The sequence below is a fragment of the Oreochromis aureus genome, linkage group 19 (assembly GCF_013358895.1).
Source record: "Oreochromis aureus strain Israel breed Guangdong linkage group 19, ZZ_aureus, whole genome shotgun sequence".
In the NCBI taxonomy this organism is placed as follows: Eukaryota; Metazoa; Chordata; class Actinopteri; order Cichliformes; family Cichlidae; genus Oreochromis; species Oreochromis aureus.
The window spans coordinates 3,793,009-3,818,328 of record NC_052960.1 but is presented as its reverse complement, the minus strand read 5'-3'; the positions used below and the strand labels follow the sequence as shown (position 1 = coordinate 3,818,328).

Sequence of the window (25,320 nt, the reverse complement as noted above, 5' to 3'; positions counted from 1 at the left end):
GTCCTCTTTAGAAAATGTGCAACTTACAAGGCAAGAGGTCAAAAAATGTGAATTCTATTTTTGTTTGTTTGCTTTTATAGACTTCATACTGACATACTGTAAGAAGACAGATGGCATATCTGTCTGGCGTTCTATTAAGGAAGTAAAAACAAACCATTAAACTGTCAAATTTTAGAGCCGATTGACCTGGAAGGTCTAGCCGTGTGTCTCAGGCAAAATAGTATAATTTTACTATTTGTGTATTCAGTACCAGTGGCGTTTTGAACTGCAGTGTACATGTTGCCAAATGCAGTGGTATGATTGGTGATTGTTATTAGTTTATTATTATGATCATAAAATCATATATTAATATTCAGCTATTTACATAATTTTAATAATAATAATAATAATAATAATAATAATAATAATAATAATGGATTGCATTTATATAGCGCTTTTCGAGACCCTCAAAGCACTTTACAATTCCACTATTCATTCACTCTCACATTCACACACTGGTGGAGGCAAGCTACAGTTGTAGCCACAGCTGCCCTGGGGCAGACTGACAGAAGCGAGGCTGCCATATTGCGCCATCGACCCTCTGGCCATCACCAGTAGGCGGTAGGTGAAGTGTCTTGCCCAAGGACACAATGACCGAGACTGTCCGAGCCAGGGCTCGAACCAGCAACCTTCCGATTACAAGACGAACTGCCAACTCTTGAGTGAATTTTAAACATCAAAAGGCCTTTACAGTGAGTCAACAATAAGAAATAGCAAATCTTCGATGAATAAACACAAAATTTATGTTTTATAATTGCAGGAAATGTCCAGATGGATGGATGGATGGATGGATGGATAGATAGATAGATAGATAGATAGATAGATAGATAGATAGATAGATAGATAGATAGATAGATAGATAGATGGATGCTTGCTGGACGCTGGAAAATATCTTACTCATACTTCCTGACCTTGCTCCCTGTCATTTGTGCAAAATGCTCAAAAACCCAGGTGACTTACACTATGCAGCAATTTATTAGTTTTTTTTGGCAAGTGGCTTACAGAGTAATTAGCTGGGGAAGTGGTATTTTAAATTATCTTTAGCAAGCAAAACAAAAAAACTGTTGCTGAAAAGAGGAAGGAGAGAAGCGAGGAGGACGAGTACACCGCTGGGACTTTGGACTTGAGCGGTGCCGTCTATGACTCTGTGAGTGCGAGGCCTGAAAGATAAAGCTCTGATGGGTGAGTCATCTGTGTTTTTGTATGGACTGAAACATTGTTACCACATCAAGTTAAAAATATATACTCATACTTTAAGGTGTGTCTGTGTGATGTGTCTAGATGTATCTGGAATGAGGAATTCTGTGACTGAGTGTTTGTTATATAGGGAGATGGGTTTGCTCTGGTACATCAAGGCGAGTCACAGAGTTGTTACACCTGTGCTTTTGGCTTTGAGGGGGGGAAAAAACTTCACTCAGTGCAGCCACACCCCCCAGCGGAGGGATCTGAACAGTCAGCCAGCCAAATTTGCCCCCTTAGTTGTCCTGGTGACTTTTCCGTCTTTGTTTGGCGTACATATTGCTGTGAGGATTGTAACCAATGTACAGATTCTTGTAAGCCCACTGTAGTTTAATCCAAACATCATACAAATAAGTTTTCATCCAGGTTACCAAACCCTGGATGAAACACAAAAATGTTTTTTTTGTTATATAAATGAGTAAGTTATAATCTTACATATCACCACTGTGATTTTTTTTTCTTGCACTAATCTCACGAAAGTAGTTAAAGCAAAAAGTAAACAAAGTGTTCTCAAAAAGTGAGCGCGCTCCTCCATGCAGCACAGAGTCAAAACTGCAATGCTTTATTGTTGTGAGGGATAAATCTGTGCCTGTTTTTCATTTTGCAGTCATGCCGACACTTTTAATTCCTGTTTTGCACAGAAAGCCCAGTCATGAACTTTTGCAGCACACCACAGACATCCATCAGCCACATGCAACACAAATTGCCCATCTCAGCTTGTATTTTGGGCTAAACTGGTTTTCACTAGAGGTGGTTATTAAAGTTTAAACACAAGATTTTACTGGGGCTAATTTAAGGTAACATTTGGCCCCGTATTCTGCACTACAGTGAACTGTTGCAGTTTGGAGGAAGTACGTGGGGGGTTTCTCCTCAAAAAGGACATTTTGCATCAGTGAATCTTTGCTTAGAATAGAAAGCCATCTTTCCACTGCGGACTTGATAATAATTTTGTCTCTACAGAAAATTTTGGTCTCTCAAGTTATTTAACACAATTTTCTTTTATTTCTTAACATGAAAACAGATTTTTTCATGCAAGTGACAGAAAGTTTTGAAGCTGGAGTTCTTAAAGCTGTGGATGAACCAGTAGTGTTCCCTGAAGTAGTCCTTTAAAATCATGTGAACACGTTAGTTTTAGTACTTCATATTCCAGCTCTGTTTCCGAAAGAAATTCTTCACATTTCTTCTAAAAGTCAGATCAGCCACTACTAAATCAAAGCTGTTAAACACATTTTACATTATAACTTACATGCTGCCCAGTTTGATCTCAAGTGGCTCAGATGGGTAAAATAACATATAACCTTGTGGTTATAACCTAATAACCTATAACCACTTCCAACATGTTCCGCTTTCTGTCAGGGTAAGGAAGTTTAACTATATGTATCCATATTTAATGTCTGAGATTCTTAAAAAGAAGAAGTGCAAGTTCAATGTTTTTCTACATAATAAAGAAATGCCACTAAAGTAAATCAAAGAAAGTCAAACTTCCACACAAAATAGTGAAAAACAGGAAGTTTTCTGTCATGTTTTGGTTTATCTTTTACTTACTTTGGTGTAGTATGCCAGGCCACAAATGGTGTCTTTGTCAGTAAGAAAGGCAAAACAAAAGCACAAAATTTAAGTCCTTTGTGCACTTTACACATTGTTCGAGAAATCTCTTGGGTTGAACTGGACCCTTTGGTGGGCAGTTCTGGACCCCCGGGCCACATGTTTGACGATAGTTAATAGTTAAAGGTATGTTCTGGGAATTTTCAAGGATAGAAAGAGGCGGTTATAAAGAGAATCATAAAGTAGTCTCATAGTGTGTGTGTCAATGAATTAAACTGATGAATCTGAAAACTTTCCACAAAATATAATTCAAGTCAGTTCAATTTTATTTGTATAGCACCAAATCACAACAACAGTTGCCTCTAGGTGCTTTATATTGTAGAGACCCTACAATAATACACAAAAAAACAGAAAACCCCAACAATCAGATGACCCTCTGTGATCAAGTGCTTTGGCAACAGTGGGAAAGAAAAATTCCCTTTTAACAGGAAGAAACCTCCAGCAGAACCAGGCTCAGACAGTGGCAGCCATCTTCCACAACCGGTTATTATAAACAAAAAGTTGCCCCCAAAATTCAAAAAATATATTTTTTTGGTGTAAACCTTTAACTGACAGTGATGCTCAGAGTGAATTTAACAAACCTCTATGACCTCTGACCCCTTTATTGTTCTTCTTTGTTTTTCTCCAAAGTTTGCTCCATGGATAAGACTTCTGGGAAGATCCAGCAACAATTCTGACATTTGAAATTTAAAATTCACCCTTTGTGACCCTCGGTTTTATTACACTGGTCGACATCTTTTCAGAAGCTGCCTACTTTGTATATAAATTGGCAATTTCATATGTACTTTTTCAAATTTTACATTCCCTGCTACCAGGAAGGTCAAATCCAAGGCCAAACAGTAGAAGTCAAAAGTCAAACAGATAATTGCATTTCGAATTCATACAAGACCAATATCAACAAAACACAGTGGCCATGTGAAGATTAGTACTGATAATGGCAATTTCGGCCATTGTTGCAAAAACTCAGAAGTCCAAATGTGTTTTAGTCATTTCTGGTTATTATTATTTTTTTGTCTTTTTCACTGACTCAAAAAAGTACCCTCAGATGCATTATGACTGTAGACCGGTGAAATCTTTCTTTGTGATGGAAAAAACCCAATTTGAATACTTTCTGTGAGAAAATGAAACCAAAAAGTGGAATCTTTTTCTAACCTCAATCATTTTTGAGGCCCAGATAAAATACAGTGCACAGCATCTCAACCAACATGCTGATTGACATTAGAAATGTTGTCTCGTATTGGTTCCTGTAGTAGCAGAGCAACATTTCTCTGGTGAGTTTCACTGAGCTTACATCACCGCCCTGTGTGTGAATCACTCGAGGGTTTGGCTCGCAAAAAAATCCAGCAGTACCAGATCTCATGGGAGATGACAAGCTCAGAGATTACAGTTTAACTGGCCACAACGTCCTCAGGGGCATATTGGGCAAGCGCTCCACGATCTTCAATCTAAAGCTAAGTTTTCAGTTACAGCACAGCATTTTCTCGAGAGACTGATCACTGCTTTAAGTCCCTCTGTGCCCGTGCAGGTGAATTCCTTTTAAATCACTGTTTCTTTGTTGGCAGATACAACCGTGCCTCCATGCAATGGGACAAAGAGAGTGACTGTAAACTGAAGCATGCAGCACGAAGCCTGGCTTTTAAGGAAGCAGCAGTACTAGTTGGAGAAGAAAGATCAGAGAGTTTCTCCCAGAGGGGAGAGAAGAAGCATGTTTTGATTCTTCACTCTGAAGGTGAGTATAAGAGCCAAAACACACACGGTTTAATTATACATGAGGACAAACACAAGTAAGCAACCCTCAGAGCAAGCATGGGAGTATTTCTGCTGCAACCTCACCAAAGCTTCAGTGATCGTCTGCGAAAATAGTCTTTTTCTAATCCTTGAGGGTGAAAGTGTTTTCAATCAAGAAAAAACACGTTAAACCGAGTAACTCAAGAGAAGCTTTATCTGCATTTTATCTCATTTATGCCTCATTCCCTTCAAGCGCGAGGATTAACTGTAGATTTCTGATGCTTAATGGCACTGTGGGTAAATTCTAATGATCATAATTTGCCAATTCCACATGTTTGATCCTGTTAAACAGGAAGTGGAAGAGCAGCGAGCAGACGGGTTTAAAAACAGATTTATTACCAATCTACGCACAGTTTGTCTCAACGTACAGGTTGAACAAACATATCTCAGGAAGCTTGGCACATGACAAGGTCTTGAGAGGGCTTCTGTCATGCTTTGAAATTCAGGGTGCTTGACATTGACAGTGGGAATCTTCATCGCCACAACCCTCAGGAAGTGTCATTCCTGATCTGAATGAACTTCCAGGGCCAAAGGAAGTTTGGAGAAACGACTCATTCAGTCCTGCAGGAAATGATCATTTTAATGACCAGCTTTTCCCTCTTTTTGTGGCCAAAGAATGTCCATCTCAAATTATTACCATAAATAAACATAAATAATAATAATTAAACTCTTTTATCAGAATAAAATGTGATTTATGGTATTAAAAAAGAGGGAAATATGATGATTATTTGCAGAGTGAATGAGCAGAACTAGTGTGGAGAGAAGTGATCACTGATCAGACTGACACTGCCTTCTAGTGGTAAAAGGGAGATGGTACATTTGGGCAAACTCCAAAACAGCAAAGGGGTCACAGCAACAGTTGTTACACTGCTTTAGATCTCTCAGCCATCAGTTTTCTGGGGGTTTTTTGTTTTTTTTAATGAAACGCTGCCGTGTTGGTTTGAGATCATGTAACTGAAGAATTTGCCGTTCCTTTGCTTTGAGAAACTCGGGTTGCTTTGGCTCATCACCCATTCACACTGGCAGACATATGTGCATGAGCAGCTTTTCTCCTTTTTCACATTTTTCCAATAACTCCGGTACAAGTTCATCTTCTAATGTTTATTAATTTATTTATTTAATCAACAAAAGGAGTAGCTTTCTAGACATCTCGTTTTAAGTTTACATTTTAGAGACATAATTGAGGACCTTACCACAAATGTGGTTCCATGTTATGATGTACTCTTGTTTAATCCAAGTGCTGCACTGACTTCTTTTTTAATTAAATACTTTCCTTTGTAATCGTTTTATAGTTTTTTGTATATTTGTAATATTCTTTTTATGTATTTCATGCATGTATTATTTTATCCATGCATTGTGACAAGTTCATCTTGGTTTCATCCCTCCAAATATTTTTGTCCTGAACTGTTTCGGATTTTCTTTTCCTGGCAAAGTCTAATCTGGTGTTAGTGTTTGTCAGTGTAACCAGTGGTTTGCACTTTTGTTTTTTTCCCATTCATGAACGCATCTTTTGAATGTCGACTTTGACAATGATGCAACATCTGTTTGTCTTTACCATGGAAAGAATTCTGTGATCATGCGCTTCAGTTTTCTTCTTCTTTGGGTTTATCTGAGTTGGTCAGTCCATTCAGACTCTTAAATTGGTCCTTTCTGTAGTTTTTCCTCTCTCACTTGCGCTGACATCTCTTTGGACCTCATAGTGAGAATTCAAGTGACCTGGAATCGGCTCCCGATCATTTTATCTGCTTGATTTGTCATGAAATGACAAAACTGAACTCACCTCCCTGTCAGACCTCCGTCAGTCTAATGCCTGAGCCTCTGAAAATGGGGGACTGTATATAAAAATGTCTGTAGTTCCTGAACAGTTTATGCAAAACTTTTATTAAACCCCTTAAATTAAAGCTGGAAGTTTGCACTTAAATCACATCTTGATTATTTGGTTTAAAATCCACTGTGGTGTTGTAACAAAACTACAAAAAAAAAAAAAAAAAAAAAAAAAAAAAAAAGCTCCAAATATTTTTTGTGCAGATTGCTTTGAGTTGGACTAAGAGGGTGAAAGTGTACACCTTTAAAAAGCTGCATGGACCCTCAGAGAGATTTTTTTTTAAAACAAATACGCAAACTGATGAAACTGAGGCAAAGTGCCCCTGAAGAGCACACAGCAGCTTCGAGGTTTAATATTTTAAACATCGAGAGATCGAGCCGAGGGAAACTGAAATGCATCAAAGCTGTTGAGTTGGTTTTACCTCTGCAAACACGCTAAATTAACACAACCAAGAAGAGAGAAGTCAGTTTGCAAGAAAAAAAATGTTTATTTCTTGTAAACCTCACAGAGCGAGAGCGCAGCCAAGGTCAGACCTGGAGGAGGGCGAGGGAGGGAGGGTGGGGGACAACCGAACTGACTTTGGGCAAAGAAAACAAAAACAACCAAAAAAATCTATTCTTTCCACATTCAGCTGAACAAACAACCGAGTAAACTGTAAATTTGTCACAACATTTTCCAAGAAGCCAATGACAGCAATCTGAGCGAGTGAGAAAAGAAAGAAAAAACAAGCGTCTCCACACACAGTAAGGTGAAAACCACACGCACAACAATGACGGTGAAACCACATCACACTCCAGAACTTTCTTCTCTCCCTGCGGGAAACCGGCGAGAAGAGCAGAAACAGGAGGAAAGGAAAAACCTGCCACTCGCCAGACGCTGCAAATACGGTGACATTCACCAAACTTCTAGTCCCTTACTGTCAACTATACACCGTCCACTACTACACCACAGGTCACCACTGCCCATAGACTCCTTAACAGAAACCGCCATTAAGGTGTGAGCCAATGCGTCCGCAGTACATTCTTCAACACAGGAATTCCAGTCTTGGCACACAAACCAAAGTGGAAGTTAATTAAATTAATTCAACTCCTTTTCTTTCTTTCTTTCTTTTTTTTTTTTTTACATTGCACAGTCCAACTTTACAATTTTCCCTTTCAAACAGCAATGTGCGCTTTCCACAGTGAGAAAAGAAAAGAGGGGGGCAGCAGCTAAACCAAAGCATTTCGAATATGTTGCTGTCAAACATATCTGAGTGATTTTATTACAAGGCTGCCCTCCAGAAAGCACAACGATCAACAAATCTGTGTTTTTAGTCCCACTAAACTGATCTCTTCCAGCTTAGCCAGATGCTTCAACTCATTCGGAAGGTTTGGGCAACATCTCATTAAACTCATGTCCTCAACTCAAGGCACTGTGATCATGACTCGTGATGCAGGATTATGCAGAGCAGTGGAAAGCAGACTTGTTTCTGCAACCGGGTGTGGGAATAAAGTGGGAAAACCAAACCGCTGTCACTTTTTCCCCCTTTCAAACAAAAAACCAAGAACAAATCAATTTTAGACAGCTTAAAAACTGTTGACCTCCAGCACATCCCCAACGCAGCTTAGAGCAGGGTCAATTTGGTGTCCAAATAGTTTTTTCTTTTTAAATAAAAGAGGTTGAGTTGGTGTCATGAGTGCATTACATTCCTCTGATGCTATCTCGGGAGAACAGCTGTTAAAATAAATTTGGATTACAAGTCAGGCTGTAGAATCAAGGAGGGCTCTGTTTTCCAGTTTGTGGAGGGAATGATAAACCCAAAAAGAAAAGAAAAATACAGCAGCTGCTCCCTGCAATATGAGAAGTGAGAGCGATCCTCGATTCTGTGAGGTTTCACTAGACACTTAAAAGAAAAACTGGGGCTTCCTTGCTGATGTGGGATTTTTCAGTTTGTTTTTTTAAGTTTTCTTTTGTTTTAACTACAACAAATACAGTCACACAATACAACATCCTTCTGACCTGGCAAGGAGAGAACCGAACCAAAAAAACCAAACAAAAACAAACAAAAAACCCCTCAGGTTCTCAGCCCAGAGGTTGCGGGCCTGCAGGAGGAATAAAAAGGACAGGAGGATGGATGGCGAGGTGGAGGGAAGGGGGGCGAGGGCGGGGGAGGCGTTCACTTTTTGAGAGGCTGGTAAACGGAGGCGTTGGGGTCCAGGCTGGAGGGATTGGTGTCCATGAACTTTGAGGAGTAGTGGGGGGCCACGGGGGTCATGCTGCTGGTGTCGGCTGTGTAGGAGATGCTGGGCATGACGGCCATCACTTCGGCTATCTTCTGCTTCAGGTCTTTGATCTCCTGGTCCTTCTGCAGGATCTGACCTGAAAACAGATTTTAACAAGTCAGCCTGAGATATTTAAAACAAAACCAAAAAAGAACAACTGTGAGGACGGTGATTTTTTGTGAACCTTGTGCGATCTCCAGCTGCCTCTTGGCGTCCCCGAGTGCAGAGAAGAGGTCCAGTTTGATCCTGGTCTCTGCACTCAGGCTGTTCTCCAGGTGCTGGGTCTTGTCCTGCATGGCTGACAGCGCTGACATCAGCACCTCTGTATCTTTTTCGTTTTCTTTATATTTATGAAGCTCCTAAAAGATGGACAGGGAAACAGTGAGGGTCAGGAGAGGAGCGTGTTTGCAGAAAGGGTCAGCGGTTTGGAGGTTTTTCACACCTGATATTCCAGCAGCTTTTATTTGTAGGACAACTGCAAAGATCCGACAAGTCACTTTGTTATGTTAATTTCAACACTGCTCTATGGATGTTTGCGAGCAGGCACACTGAGATAAAGGAGAAGCTAGCTTAGTAAAAACTCTCAAAGTGAGCCGACAAGAGCAAAATATAGAAGATTTAGAAATATAAATGGACTTATTTACTTTGATTTGATCCATCTTAGTCCTGTAAACATAAACTAATGAATACTAATTTAGTGAATTTAAATTCTTGGATGTATTTGTCATCTTTTATTTTACAAAGTTCTTTAACAGTGCATGAACAGCGAGCATAAAAGTGCCATAAACAAGAAAATTTCAAAGAAAACTACACAGAGCAAATTTTAGGGAAACCTGGTCATGTTTCATCTTAAAGGTTGATTACACAACACATTGCTATATTTTTAGTTCTTTATATAACCAAATATTGCCATCGGTTGAGCTCTATGGTAAATAACAGAAAAGTTCCAGTTTTTCAGCACTTACTATTGAACTCTGCAGGTTTTTTGGTTTTTTTACTATAAAAATAGATCATATACAAGACAAAGTCCCAGTAAATGACTTCCAGTAATTTTTCTATATTATGAAGCATTTTTAATTCAAATTAAAATGTTATTTATTAAAAGAGATGGTTGTCTTTGAGTTACTACAGCAGCATTTCTTTATACTGAGACGCTCTTCTTTTTATTAACATACCTTTCAAATTTAATGCGTAAACAGCTTATTTTAGGCAATCGTTTTTTTGGACCACATACAGCCTGGTTTGATTTTGCAACGTTTCCATCTTAGCCAAAACTTTACTATAGATTTAACAGATCTAACAGACTAGTATACACAGAGTGGTATTTTAACCAGGCTAGTATTTCTGCTGCAGTCTCCTTTTATCACCCTGACACTCAGAAACATCTAAAACTTTATATTCTCATCCTGCACAAAGTGGTTCATCATGACAGACGTTACAGTTTGCTTCCTCACTTCCACTTTTCCTGTCGCACGTTTCAATGATGGCTTTTATCAGACCAAAAGCAGAAGTGGCCATGCACACAGGATTGTAAAAAGAAGCATGTGAAAAGACCCAAGCCTCTGATGGACTAATACGTCAAACCAAACAGTGAATTTCTCAAACCTGTACCTGCACTTTTAACTCAAGCTCTCGGATCTGGTCCTCCTTTAGCTTGATGTCCATTGTTAATTTCTTGCACTCTGTTTCTAATTCGGTGATCCGCCGCCGCAGCGTGTCTGTGCACTCCCCTCTGAGAGCAATGGGAAACACAGAGTGGTGAATGACCCTCAAAGCCCACAATAAACCACAAGCAACAGAGCTGGTGAGCCAGATGTGTACACACCTGGATGCTGCTGCTAGTGCTACTGCTCTGGCTGCTGTGGCCTCCTCTAACTTCTTTCTCTTCTTCTCCTCTGAGAGTTGCTTCTCGGCGGCAGCTCGGGCCTCCTGCTCTGCTTTGAGCCTCTTCTCCAGTTGGCCCACTGTCTGTTTGTCTTTCTGCTTTGCCTGCACAGCATTATGGAGCCTACAGGAGCACAAAAACCACAGAGAAGCTTGTTAGCACAACAGGAAGTGAGACCCAGGACGTCTGGAAGGCAAACCTCAACGGAGGCAACCCCATCAAACATTCACCATAGATTTTTAGGGGACTTTTATTATTTCTTTTAGACAAACCTAAAGTTTTCGATGCAACCCCCCACCGCCCTCCTTCACCCAGTTGTTTTCTTTATGTTTGTTTGTTTTTAACCCTCCTTCATAATGACAGCAGCAGCACTCACTTGTTCTGCAGCAGCTCGTTCTCCTGCCGCAGTTGACCCAGCTCGGTGCGTATCGAGCGCTCGGCGCTGCCCAGCGAGCCGATCTGGCTGCGCAGGTCCTGCTCCACCTGCCGGCTGGCCTGAAGGTCCGCCTTCAGCTTCTTGACATCCTGCTCCAGTCTGTCCCGGGTGGGAGCATGACAAGAGATGAGAAACACACCGAGGTCACGAGAAGGACACGCAACAAAAATCGAAGTTTGAGAAGCACAGCAACACTTAAATTCAGGTGCAGTTACAGCCACAGCAATAATAAAATCAAGATGACTGAGAAAAAAAAACATTTGAGAAACCCTGCCCTCAATCTGTGGCTCTTATTTTTGTTGTTCCTTTACACAAAGGAACTTCTCTCTAAAACCTCTAACTCTCCTGAGAGAACGAGGAAGGTGAGTTTCTTTTGGTCAGCGGGAATACTAAAACGAGGGTCAGATGTCTGATGAGGAGAAAAAAAAACAGGACAGTTCAACAAACGTGCGACATTTTAAAAAGTCGCCTGAACTCATAATCATTGTGAATAAAACTTTTGCCATTTTCAGACTATTTTACATGAATCATGGATCACAGGGAGACATGTTGATATCAGCAAACCAATAAAAAATAATGTTAAAAATATACAAAAAAAGCAATAAATAAATAAATAAATGAATAAAATATAGTCAGGTCTGTTAATAACTGGTAAAATAAAGTTTTCTCCTGTACACCATCTCAGTGAATGCGAAATGAAACAAGCAGGAAGTTACTGCAAATGTACACAAATGTTTCTAATCTGTAAACAGTTAATTTGATTTGTTAAATCCCTTAAATTAAAGCTCAAGCTCAGCACTTCAATCACAGTTTGATCGCAGTTCTGCCTCTGGAGATAAAAATCAGTTGGTTGCTAAACTTTTTACGAGACATCCTTCTCTGATGATGTTAATGTTCTGGAGACTAAAACTGAACTCGGCTGAAATAAACCTGAAACACTGTTTTCCCTCAGTGTCCTTAAAATAAGCTTCTCTCCTGACATCACTGATGAGGTCAGAACGGTGCATTCATGAATATAAACCATGTCTGTGTCTTCTTACCGAACCAGTGCTTCCGGCTTGCTTAGCTGGTTGTTGGGGATGCAGTTGTCGGTGGGGTCCCTGTGGGAGCCGCCCGACGTCCCTTTCACCAGTAGCTTGTGCTTCTTCTCGTTCTTCCCCGCAAACGACGACGACGTCGTCGGCGTGGGGATGCTGCCGTTGGTGGTGCTGTGGCCGCGGGGCGAGGAGTTAAGCGCTGCGGTGTTGCTGCTGGCATTTTTGCAATTTTTGGAGGACGACGATGAGGAAGAAGAAGAGGAGGAAGAATTGTTGTCCTCTTTAAGGAGCAGGTTCTCTGTACTGCCCAGCTCTGTGTTCAGTCTCTTGTTGTTCATATGGTTCTCCATATACTCCATCTCCTGGAGTTTAGAGTCCACTGATGACGGCAGGATGCTGTTATGCTGTTTTTTAGCTTCCCCTCGTCCCTCTTTCCCTTTTTCTCTATATTCTAGCTCCGGCAGTTGTGCCAATGTCTTTTTATTGACTGGGGCGCCATTCTGTGACACTGGAGGTGTGTCCACTTCAGATATTCCTTTAGCTGCCGCTGCCGCCGCTGTGGGAACACAGAAACACAGCAATGTTTATGTGAATATTTATGTGTATTAGAGGTGTGATGGTGCGTAAATCACAACACGTTAACCCTCTGGGGTCAAGGGTAGAAATACTTTTGATTTTATCTTCAAATTTGACCTATAAACCCATTTACCTTGCTGTGTGTGAGACTTTGGACTATTTGAACACTGTATTAACACAACGGACCGAAAATGGCACAAAACACTAAATATCTTTTGGAAAAAAAAAATTTTTTCTGTGAAAACCACAAACAGTTTAATGAACTATTTTTATGACTTGAAATGCAAATATAAAATGTAAGCTTCAAATACATGTACAAACCTAGCTAACGGTTAGCTGAAGTTACCTACAACAGTTTACATTCAAATTCAGTCAATTCATTCAACTATTTACAAAACAATCAGGCATCGCAATAAGATGCCACACATATTATTTGCACTGCTCCCAAAAAAATAGTTCCTGTCCACAACAAGACAGAGGGGCACATCGCAGGCCTGACACCTCCAGGGTGTATCACTACTCCTAATGTCCACCTCGAGACAGCGTTTACATTTCAATCTGTCTTCAGTGGCTTTCTGGCCAGAGACTCTGACATTCAGCAGTCACCGCATTGTTTTCACACACAAAACAAATAAAAATAAGTCTACACTACACACTGCAAACAATTCAATGTCACAAAACTCTCAAATCTCAAAACTAGTCTCACTTTCACCGCGATCACTCCCATAACTTTCCCCTCTTCCTCAGCAACCACATGCTGGTGCTGGCATATAATTTTCTGATCGGTTGATGTCATGCATTTTTCACCAATAGTAAAGACGCTATCCTGAGAAAACTCTGTTATACAGTCTCTTCGTGGACCAAATGGGATAGTTTTCAGGAAAAAGCAGAGTGTAAATTATTTATCCTAAGTCTGGTTTATTGGCCTACCAACAAAATGTAAAAACTGGTACATAGTTTGCAATCTGCACTTTGAACCCGTTTAAACAGAGTCTTGGTCAGGCTGCGTCTTGTTGCTACATCAACTTAAATCTGTTACGTGATCTGGACACACCGGCGCATCCGGCAATTCTGGATGTCTACATCTTTGCAAATGTCCAACAGATCAGTTTTGCTCCACCCTCGTATATTTTCACTGAGCTCTAGCTGAGTGATGCGCAACGGCTACAAAAATTCGGGCAAAGTTAATAGCAGCAGTTCACCTGCGTTCATGCAGATGAACATGTGTGCTCATTAAACACTCTCAGGGCTTTCATTGAAGGCCTTGATTGTTATCACAGAAGCGAGTGTTGCTGTGGTCGACCTCGTTCTCTGCGCCGTCTCTTTGCTGCCTGTGTGTTTGAAACTCAATTTCTGGCCTTGACGGTTTGTACTGTAATTTGCATTAACTATTAACATGCTGCACTTACGCTTTACCTGTTACATCATCATTATGTAGAGTATATATGCAAGCCTTGATGTTATATCTGAAACAGGACTTTCAGTTACACCTGTGAACACCGACAGCAGGCTCAGATGTTTTATTTGTGAAAAAAGTGACTGTGGCTACGAACTCACATCGTTTTCACACCAGCTCCTCACACATCTGTCTAATCACACCCAATGTGGTGACTGAGTGGAAGGAGTGTTTACCTAAACTGTGAGGCAGGTGCACATGTGACCACACACTTTGGATAGAAAGGGAAGGCGTACGATTTATTTGACTGAAATGATTCATGAGAAACAAATGAGAGCTTGACCAAAGCTGTGATTAGAAAGGATGTTAAAGATTATATGAAGAGGATCAAACCTCTAAAACTAAAATCGGCCCCCATGTTTCAAAGCAAAAATAAAAAAAGAACTTTGTAGTTGTAGAGTAGAGCCACATTGAGCCATACAAGCTCAATCACCAGACAGACATTAGGTTCTTTGCTCAGAACTACCTGGTAGTACCGGAGCGTCAAACACATGGACCATTAAAATGGGAAGTGCACTGCAAAGTGGAAAAGTTGTTTTTATCTCAATGACTGAAGCACACTGTCTAAATCTAGACAAGACTTTACCTTTTCAGTATTTGGGAGTGCTACTAGACTCTAAGTTATCCTTTAAAAAACACATTAAAAAAAAGTAGTGAAAACTGTAAATGTTAATATACAGAACTTTAGACATATCCGCACATCATTAACAGACACAGCAGCGATTACATTCCTGCACTCTATGATACTGGCTCATATTGAATATTGTATTACAAGTTGGTCCTATACGAGCTCTGCTGCTATTGGGCCAATCGAAGTATGCTACAAAAGAGCATTGAAAATATTAGATAAAAAACCTTTTTCATATCACCATTGTCAAATTTTAGATAAATACAAGTTTTTAAATTTTACTAATTTCAAATTATTTAAATCTGCCTGTCTTATATACAAAGCTATACCTGGTCTGGTGCCTCCACCAATGAGTGATTTTATTAAACAAAAGTCTAGCAGTGTTGCCAGGTCTCGACTGACTCGAGGCACTGTTAGAGGTGATTGTGAATTGACATTCAGGCGGACCACCTTTTCACAGAATGCTCTGTCATATCAGGGGGTGAGCTTCTGGAATAGTCTTCCACTGTCAGTGAGGGAAAGTACAAGTCTACCCATCTTTAAGAGTCACTTAAAAGGGCGGCTGAGGGACACACAAACATGTGATCATGTTTAATAATCATGCTTTATATTGGACGGGAAAAAGAGTTAGTGTATCACAAAAAGGGAAACAACTGTTAGTGCAATGGGTGAACGCAATATCACGACAGTCAGGGCATGTGCAATACTGGGGTTTGTGCAATATAATTGATGTGTTTCCGTTATTGTTATCTATACTGTCCTCTGTGTCCACTCTTCCTGTCATTTGTTTGTTCTAGTATAATGTGATGACTGTTTTTGTCCTTGTCACATGACCTGTAAATAGTGTCTCTGTATGTTTTTACTAACTTGTGTTTAACACCAACCTGCCCGAGGGTCTGCAGATGGAAATTAGCCCAAGGCTATAATCTGGCATATTTACATTTATTAAAATGTTCATTAATATGTATTGCCCCTCTTTCTAAAAATAAATAAATAAATAAATAAATAAATCCATTTTCACTATTATAGGACTAACTACACGTCTTGCAGGTGGCAGAATTCAAAGAAGTAAAACTGGAACAACTACTCGGCTGCCTGTGTTCTCAATGAGGCACAATCAATGCATCCACACAGGAAGTGATTAGCAGCCCAAAGACACAACATGAAGCGACTTCAAGCAACAGTGAGTAAAATAACCCCTGGGAACACAAATTTCGAGGTGAGAAACTACCAATGAAAAGGTCACCTCTGTCAGCTATCAAACAATGCACAACAAGGGAATCACTTCCTGTGTAGACCTGGAGACTAGGGCTGCACGATTTTGCATAAAATGAGAATCACGATTTTTTTGCTTAGAATTGAGATCACGATTCTCTCACGATTTTCTTTTCCAACATAAATATTTATTGCACTTATTAACTGCACATCAACTTCATAACAGTTGAGACTGAACATAAAAACAATAAACATAAAAACAATAAATGCCTCACATTTTGTGGTTGCCGCAAAATGTTGTACTGCTTGAAACTCCATCTCCACCGTTGCTGGACACTGCGTGTATAGAGCAGGTAGTGCAACAACAGAAAAATAGTTGCAGGACGGCGCTGTGTAGCGTTTGTCTAGGGTGTTGATCATTTTCCTAAATCCCTCGTTTTGCACAGTGTTGATGGGAGCCATATCTTTGGTCAGGTGATAAGTAATAGCCTCCGTAATTTCTTTGTGCCTGCGGGAGTTCGACGTGTATAGGGAAGCGCTGTATAAGGTTCCCGTTATTGATGTTTGGGTGGTTGACCGGGACGGATTTTCTCCTGTCACTTTCTCGTCATCCCTGACGTGTTCTTCACAGCTTCTGTATCACGTGGTATAAGGCTCCGCCCTTGTCATTTGTTCAGCAGGAAGAGTGAGCGCTTGTTTTCATGCAGATTACGTCCCGGATCAAAATGCGGTACAATCATCGTCGTCGTCTTTTTTTTTTTTTTTTTTTTTTTTAAAAATCATTGTCATTTGGAAATGAGATCGCACGTAAGTATGAATTGAGATCGCGATTTTCTAACGATTAATCGTGCAGCCCTACTGGAGACCTACTAACCACTCAAGCCATGAATGATCTAATCACTGCCTTAGGGCAGCGAGCTAACAACCACAGCATGGACGGAGTGAGAGGATAATCAAGGACATAACGAGATTTCTGCATGTGTGCAGGTTTGAATCTTACCTTCTTCGGCTTCGCGCTCTTGCCTCTGAAGCATCTGTTGCTCTGGAGGCAGAGCCTGCTGTAGAAGCTGCATGTAAAACTCATTCTCCTTCTGCACCTCCTTCTGCTTCCGGAGGCGCATTTTATAGCTTACATAGCTCTTGAAGCCGAAGCCCAACGTGACCACGGGGTAGCCGATGCTACAGAGAGGAACACAAAACGCACATTCATGAGGTCACTGGGCACAGATGAAGGTCACTGCAATTTTTTTTTCCTAATGTCAACAATTACAACAGTCAAAAAATATGCTTATGCAGACACTAATGTACCTCCAAGTAAAATCTATGTGTGGGAAACACTTCCTGTCTTCAAAAAAGTTAAAAATAGATTCACACAGAAATATAAATGCAGGTATTTGATATTCATTAGTAACACTAATAACTGAAAATAGGACCAGGATTAATTTATTTGGACCAGTCTCATATCAAAATTAGAGTCGTCAGGCTTTGTCATTTGTAGGCATTCTCTTCCTTTTTCACCTCACATACCGTCACATAACGTGTGTGAGTAAGTCGAATAAAAGCTTCCCGAGAGTTAAACCTGACTGTCGTCCTTCTACTTTCTCAGTTCTCTCTGACTGAACAGAACAAATTAAAAGCCAGAGAGTCACAGGGAGCCTGCTGTCACTGATAACCATCCAAAGATCAGTGCAGTCCTGGAAACACCAGGAAAATGTGCACACATCTGCCTACAAAGACTCTGCTTTAAGTATAAGCAGATGAATCATGCTTACACGTGTAGACTTGGTCTAAATGAACAGGAAACAACTCTGCTGTCTGCTTGAAAGAGAACAATAAGGGACTAACCAATGCTGTGAGAGATGATGACTAACCTCACACAACTGCAGAAGTGAAAAAAAAAAAAATAGTAGGAACTACTGTGTTATGTTTAAAAGTACACAGTAAGGCACATTTAGATTTACTGTGTACTTTTAAACATGATCTTAGTGATTTTATGTACTGAATGAAGCAGTGTGAACGTTACAGTAGTTCAAATGCTCATTTTTTTTTTCCTATCTGTACCTAAAAATTATCTTTTAGCTGCGTTCAAGACAGTGAACTTAAGCTGTAACAGAACGGTGGCTCACCAGTGTGCAGCAAAAGGGCGACACAGGTCCACATGGAAGTTCTTCAGGTCTTTGAATCTGATGGCTGCCTCGATGTACACAAACAGTATCCATAGAGACACGGTGGGTAGACAGACCCCCCTTTCTGAAAAAGCAAAGCAGCACAAAGATGTAACAGCGTGACTCGTTTACAAAGCAGTAAAGTGCCTAAGGTGTCCACTTTCTGGATTTATTTCTATTTTGCAAATTTAGGAAATGCTGAAGTCGAGGCTCATGATTCAACACAACCAGTGTTGGACGAGATCATCAACAACCAAAGACACCATGCTGAACACTAAAGAGTGATTCCCAGTCTTCTCCTCACAGCTTATTAATTTAACACTGATATCAGAACAGGGCTCGGTATCTGCGGATACCTGAAGGTATCAGTATCGGACGACCAACATTTCACATTCTTCCACCCAAACTCTGAGACAACATCATAATTTAAGGATTCATTTACAATTTTAAACATTTTCAGAAGTGCAAAAAGCATGAACATTTTCATAAAAAGGTGCACACGGAAAATGCATAACTTGTTGGTCGGGCTTGTTGAAGAAGGAATTTCAACAACTAATCAATGTCATCAGCATGAAAATAGATGGGAATGTGTTTATAGGATCACATTTTAATGGAAATGATTAAAGCAGATGCCAGCCATTAACCCACCACGAGCATACAGTTTATATGTTTATGGAAATGTTGGTGAATCGTTAACTGCATATATGCACATAAAACAGTATAGTACAGTAAGATTACCAACATGGGGTGGTCAGCATACAGACCATAACCATTGTTTCAGGGGCTCTAAACACTGATTTCCCACTAGGCTGTGGAGAGCTGGGGGATATTAATACTCCTGTGACGTCCTCTCGGTCTGAATGTCACTGGTGAGTACAGTTGGAGAGCTCAGAAAGCAACTGGGGGCTAGTTTCAGTTCCCCCCGCCCCAAATTGGCACTAACATTTCAATCTGACACCTGGCCTTCGGTCAGCTCAGGGGGACGCCGCTAAATCAGACTGACAACTAATCCTCAGAGGCCAGCTTCCTTACACATGGCGTGCAAAATTCTCAGAAACAACTATTTGTAAATACAATGACAGAGAGTAAACGAGAGTCGCACAACGCCTTCACACCTGCTTTTTCCCCGAAAGGGAAGTTTTTTTAAGAAGTGGTGACAAGCGTGACTACAAAGGATGAGTTATCTTAGCAGTTCATGAGTGAATGATTTACAGCACACATCATTTACATCCCGAGGACAAAAAAAAAAAAACCCCAAACCAAAACGAAAGATTGTGATAAAAATATGGTCAAGCAGCATTTATTTAAAAATGGATTTAATTTTTTAAATATTACATTTAATTTTTAAACATACAAAATGCCCCTAAAGGTCACTTTGAGCCAGTATTTAAAGTGAGAGGTATAAATGCATCCAAACATCGCATAGCCTTACCTGTGTGCCAAACATACTGCACCCACACGTAGGTACTGGCAGCAAAGAACAGCCATTGCACTGGGATGAAGAGGAGGCAAATGATGTCCGAGGTAAACGCCACACACACGAAGAATACTGAAAAGGCCTGTTGGGCAGAGGAGAGGCAATATTATTACCAACATCGCAGGCAGAAGAAGTAGTAGTGTACATTATCAGATATTTCATTAGAGAGGCTGGTTAACAAAATTTATATAGTTTATTTTACTTTTTCCCAATTAATTGCCCTTTTGTGTGTAATTTTATTTTTACCTTTTTGACCTCTTTTGTCTCGCACCTTATTAGGAATTCCCCAACTTGTTGGATAAATAAAGACTGTTACCTTAATTAAAAATGTGTCATCAGTGGTTATATGAATGACATTTTTGGTTCTCTTCTGTGTGAGAAGCAAACACTTCCTATCCGGCAGCATCAATAACGGCCCCGAGGCTAAACTAAAATGATACTTTTACGTTAGAATAAGGAGATATCAGGCAGAAGAATGGCCCGCAGGCCTGATCAGATCTCTGCTGTTTGTATGTGAGAGGAGCGCTCTGATTCTAAGAGGCACCAAACAAGATTACCGATAAGAACAACATGTTGTCTTTGAGATTGTACCAGGACTCGACTGAACCTGCCTCACATCCAGGGAACTATCACTCACTCTTTTACGCTGATAACCTGAAAGGCTGTTTTATTCCTCACTGCTCTCACCTGTACATCAACCCAGCTAACCACATTTTCCCATCAAGTTTCTGCCATTTCTCCTGGAGTGTGGTTATGTCGACGCTCATTTTACCACCTTATATATTTAAGGACTTCCTCTCATCATTTACTAGACACTCACTTTTCTACCAGCCTCTACAACTTCTTTGACTTATTTATCTTATGTGTCACATTATTCAGAGTTTGTTCAGGTTATAACCTTTTAGACTGTGTTTTAACCTAAAGAGGTTCAAATGAGCCACAATGAACATTCACCTCTAATTTTTTAAACGTCTTGAATCACTTCAGTCATTAAACTGTCGATCAGTATTTAGACTCTTTTCATTGTACTACACAGATGCTTTGAGGATGCCCAGTTCATATTTCACCAGCAGAGTTTTACTTTTTTGCTCAAAAGAACATTTAAACAAATAAATAAAATCATTAACAACTAATGTTTAGGGCCTAAAAATAGCGCGTGTATGTATATTCTTACTTTAGTTCCACATCTAAAAAGCTGAGTTGTGACAATAATAAAAAGGCTGTAATTATGTTTTTGTGGCTAAATAATAAAATAAATAAATAAATAAGTGGAGAAAACTCAGCTATGTGACTCTTATGCAGATCCCACATCCCACACGAGAAGAGTTTAATCTAAGGTTGTGCAATTCACACTAAATCTACATTCAATAACAAGAATTATCAACGCAACATTATTGTGCATTCACTTTTTTGCTATAAATCCATATAAACACTTTTCTTTAAAGATCAGACTCACTCCTAAAAAAACATTTTGGCAGGTTAGCTTTAACCAAGATTGTCAGAGGAACAAGTTTTGGTTAACAAGCTAAAGGAATAATCAGTTGTGATCTCAATACTCATCAAAATGAATGTGATTCTGATTTTTGTCCTAGCATCCCAAGTTTAATTTGCCCAAAAACATATAGCGTGGTCATAGTTTGTGGTCTGCTGAACTCTAAAACCTGTACGAGCTCTCAGAGTTTATCACGAGTTTCTTTGGAGGATCACAATGAATAAAAATTCCTCCATAGCTCACACATGGGCCAAATATGACATGCTGACCATCACGATCCGACCACCAAAATCCAAATAGGAAAACTAAACACATCCCAAAAACCTGTGACAGACTCGAACTCCACCTCCTTGAACTGCAGTTTGTTGCAGCAGAACTTCAGAGAAGCATGTGGCAGGCAACATTATAAGAAGTGTGCAAAAATGCTTAAATTCGCAAAAAAAATTAGGGGTAACTTATTTTGTTTATGCTGAAACTTTTCCTTCACTCCATTCATTAGAGGTCCCCAGACACCATCACCAGCAGAGTCTTCCTCCAGCCAGTGGCTATGGTCAAAGCCAGTCATGTTTTCAGTGTGAAAAGCTTGTTCTCCATCAAGCACTGATTAGGTTTCTCAGAAAAATGTTCTGCATCACTGTCAGTGTTACAACACAGTAAAAATAAATAGAGTGCCCTTATGTTTTCTAATATCCCTCTACTACACACTGTCCATTATGTTGTAATGAATTCAAACACTCTTACACAATTAAAACTCATTTAATTCACTAACAGATAAATCATGAGATTAAGAGCTGTTCTCAAGGGGAAATGCAAAAGTAAAAGTGAAGCCATTTCTGGTCTGGATATCTATGCGCTGCCAAATGAATCGGGCAATATGACCAACTGGATAGCACAGTGAGTCTCCTGCTGAGTCCAGCTGGATGAGTGGTGTCTTGTTTTGGTTTATCCTCCCACAATGAACGACTACTGTCCAATACGGTGGAGTTGGAGTCTGTCACAGGGTGAGAGTCCCTGCCGACCACTCCTAGCTTCCCAAAAAAAGAGCGTAGGGATTGTCAACTAGTGAATCGATACTTTGCCATCTCAGATGATTGAAAATACACAAACAAAAACAGAAAATTCACTGAGAGACAGACTATATAAGTGAGCCCACGTGCAGGAAACACTAACCTGTGTTTATAAATATGAAATATTACACTGAGCTATCTTCATGCAGTGATGCAGGTCCGAGTTAGCGACACAGCCAAAATACTCCAATGATTTCAGTTCTATCATATCTATAGGTATGGCCCTGTATTCGCACACTGCGACTACATCCGTGAGCTGAACAAAGGCTTCTGGTTCCCCAGAAGTTTGGATTAAAACATATAGGAAGTCAGGCCTTTGCAGTAGCTGTTCCTAAACTACACAGGAAATTGTCCCTTCATATGAGGCCCCCTCCATCATTAGACCCTACTAAAACCTGACTGAACACCCATTTTTACTTTTTATCTATGTTACTTGTCCTGTTTTGTTTTTTGTTTTTGTTTTTTAAATGTGTGGTACTGTTCTATTCTTTTAGCTGCAAATCTGACCTTACTTGAATTCTGTGCATCTTTTCAGTTGTTCAGTGTGTAGTCCATACTTTAAGCCATCTACTCACCAGCCCCTGGTATCTAAAGGAGTCGTACACGCTCCGGATGAAGAGCCAGAATGGCCAGAGGTACTCAAACCTGAATTCAAGTACAAAATCTGCCAGTAGCACCAGTGCCCAGACCACCAGGAACTTCAGGTACAGGAAGGTACTAGAAATACATTTAAAAACAAAAACAAAAAACCCTGAATGACAGAAAACTGTTTTCCAACACAAACACACAAGAAAATTTAAGAGTCTAGACTGGTAATGACATTTGTTGCAGCGTAGGTTTTGTCAAGCAAATATTTCCATAAATGCACAAAAAGCAATTATGAGTTTATAGTTATTAGTTCACATCAGATGCACTCAATAATAGTGAGAATAAAAACTGTGAGGAGGTAAAACTGCTCACTTTCTTGTTTGAAGAAAAACCACCAGAAGCACAAGAAAGCCTGACTAAAGCTTCCTATCTCATGGCTTCAGCTGGACGACAGTGCCAAGCAATTTAAAAGAGGCACTTGGAAACCAAATCTCTCTTCTGCCTGCTGTGACAGAGCAAAGAACCTGAACCCCAGGCAGCAAGAACATGTGTTTGATTGTGGGAAAATATAGCCAAAAAAAAAAAAAAAAAAAGCTTGATAGTGCCTACATGTGAAAATATAGTACTGAGCAAAAGTCTTGAGCCATCCCTTCCTTATTTATATTTTGCTAGGAAAATGGGAAAGAAGCGTGGCAATTTATTCTTCAACACAGCCTGGACGCTCTTCAAGAAATCCCTGCAATTTCTTAAAGCAGTCCTCAGGAATAGTTTTCCAGGCTTCCTGGAGGAATTTCAAATCTCTTCTCTGGATGTTGGCTCCCTTTTGTTCTGTTCTCTCTCACAAGACAATCCCACCATGCTTCAATCATGTGGAGGTCCAGGTTCTGGCGAGGCCAATCGATAACTGCCCTGGTACGCTTTTATTGGATGGGCAGTCTGTCAGGGATAACTGTCATCCTGAGAAATGAAGCTGTTGCCACTGATCTTTAGTACAGTTCTTGTATAATTTGGCATATCTCAGCCTTTTTGCCCCATTTCTCTTCCTTAAGAATGGCTTCTTGGCAGCCACCCTTCCACTGACAGCATTTCTAACGAGGCTTTGGCCAACATTAAACGATCAACTGAAGGACCAGATGCAGCTCTCGGGGCTGCATCTGGTCTGCATCTCATGCTTCTTTACAATTTAATTTTTCTTTTTGCCAGTTGTCTGTAGACACAAAACTGTTTCAGTTAGGTAACTGTTTTTTTTCTAGAAGGATTCATAGGTGAAGATTGAAAAGCATTCCTCTGAACATGGTCAAGTCGAAGGACTGGACTGAAAATGTGCAAAAGATTTTTAAACTAACTTCAGAAAGCGTGGAGAACTATTACAAGTACACCTGGCTCCTTGGAAGCAAAAAATGAGGGGTGGCTTGAGACTTTTGTTTTGCCTTGGGCACAAGAAGTTGGAAGACCCTTTCTCTGCTGACAAAGACTGTGGGAGAATGAAGTGAAATGTGTACCTGGAGCTGAAGATTTGGATATGACATCAGTGCCACACTGCAGCAGGGATATAAACACTGCTCTAACCTCTTGCTGCTTTTATCCTGCATTTGCTATAGACCCAGAAAGTGGCCCACTGGGGGTGCTCTGATGTCGGGGGGAGGCACCTGTTCAATAATTCAAACATTGCCCCACATCTCCAGGTCCTCATGCCACGTGTGTAAACTAAATGGCCTTTAACGTTAATATGTATGAAGCCACACACAGCTGGAGACTGGAAGCACAGCCAAGCCACTGAGAGCTGTTAAAAGCGAGTGACAGCAGCCTTATCGACACATGTTTGTGGTTAATGTTACACCGCTGTCGCTGAGGCTCATGTGATGATGTTGGCAATAATAAGCTGGTGGACCTGCTAACAGCGAAGCAGCTAACTTTGACACCTTCAGCCAGTGACAGCTGACTCGGGCGCACAGTTAACACCCAGGATTCTTTAGTTATCATGAAAAAGTCAGCTGCAGTGTAATTCAATTAGTAACTGTGCTATGGAGCCGGAGTCCCAGCTCAAAACAGGCTGTTTTGGGGCCTAGCGCTCTAGTTAGCTTACATGCTAGTGTAGCATATAACGAAAACATACTAGAGCTAGCTGGCAAGCTGCCTGGCTAGGTTAACAAGCTGTCAAGCAGTGGCAGCAGCTGTGAGGTTAGGGAGGCGTATTAACGCAAACAACCCATTCATTTCCCTTCGTTGAGGAGGCTCCGTGTAAGTTACCTGCCGTATATCCCCTCGGTGATTCGGTTCCGTTTTAACGGCCGTCGGAGTTTGCTGCAGTCCGCATTGCGCCGCTTCATCCTCCTCCAATTGGCTTTGGCCTTCGAGTACCCGCCGTAATCTTATCCAGTTTTCTTGCGTGTGCGGACAGAGATGATAAATAAAGGTGCTTGTGATATATATCGCTGTTGTTATTATTATTTTCCCCACTGGAAACAAAGAAATAAATAAATGACTATTCGTGGAACCTCCTCTTTTCTGTTAGCGCAGGCTCAATAAGCCCAGAGCGCG

The 25,320-nt window shown here is 40.5% G+C and overlaps 1 protein-coding gene and 1 long non-coding RNA gene across 2 annotated transcripts; one reads left to right on the top strand and one right to left on the bottom strand.

The window, feature by feature from the left end:
- Window positions 1–3,880: 3,880 nt before the first annotated feature.
- LOC120434865 lies at window positions 3,881–22,844 on the top strand. The gene is made up of 3 exons (XR_005609402.1): window positions 3,881–4,612; window positions 15,826–15,958; window positions 22,727–22,844. It is a non-coding gene; the product is annotated as an uncharacterized LOC120434865 (long non-coding RNA).
- Window positions 6,964–25,109, bottom strand: maco1b (macoilin 1b). The gene is made up of 11 exons (XM_031728105.2): window positions 25,030–25,109; window positions 22,767–22,908; window positions 19,588–19,714; window positions 18,117–18,240; window positions 16,991–17,169; window positions 12,119–12,671; window positions 11,019–11,177; window positions 10,583–10,765; window positions 10,369–10,489; window positions 8,942–9,116; window positions 6,964–8,854 (listed from the first exon to the last, which is right to left on the bottom strand). The coding sequence occupies exons 1-11, from the start codon at window positions 25,107–25,109 to the stop codon at window positions 8,652–8,654; spliced, it is 2,046 nt and encodes a 681-aa protein (XP_031583965.1). The 3' UTR covers window positions 6,964–8,651.
- Between the last annotated feature and the right edge of the window lie 211 nt (window positions 25,110–25,320).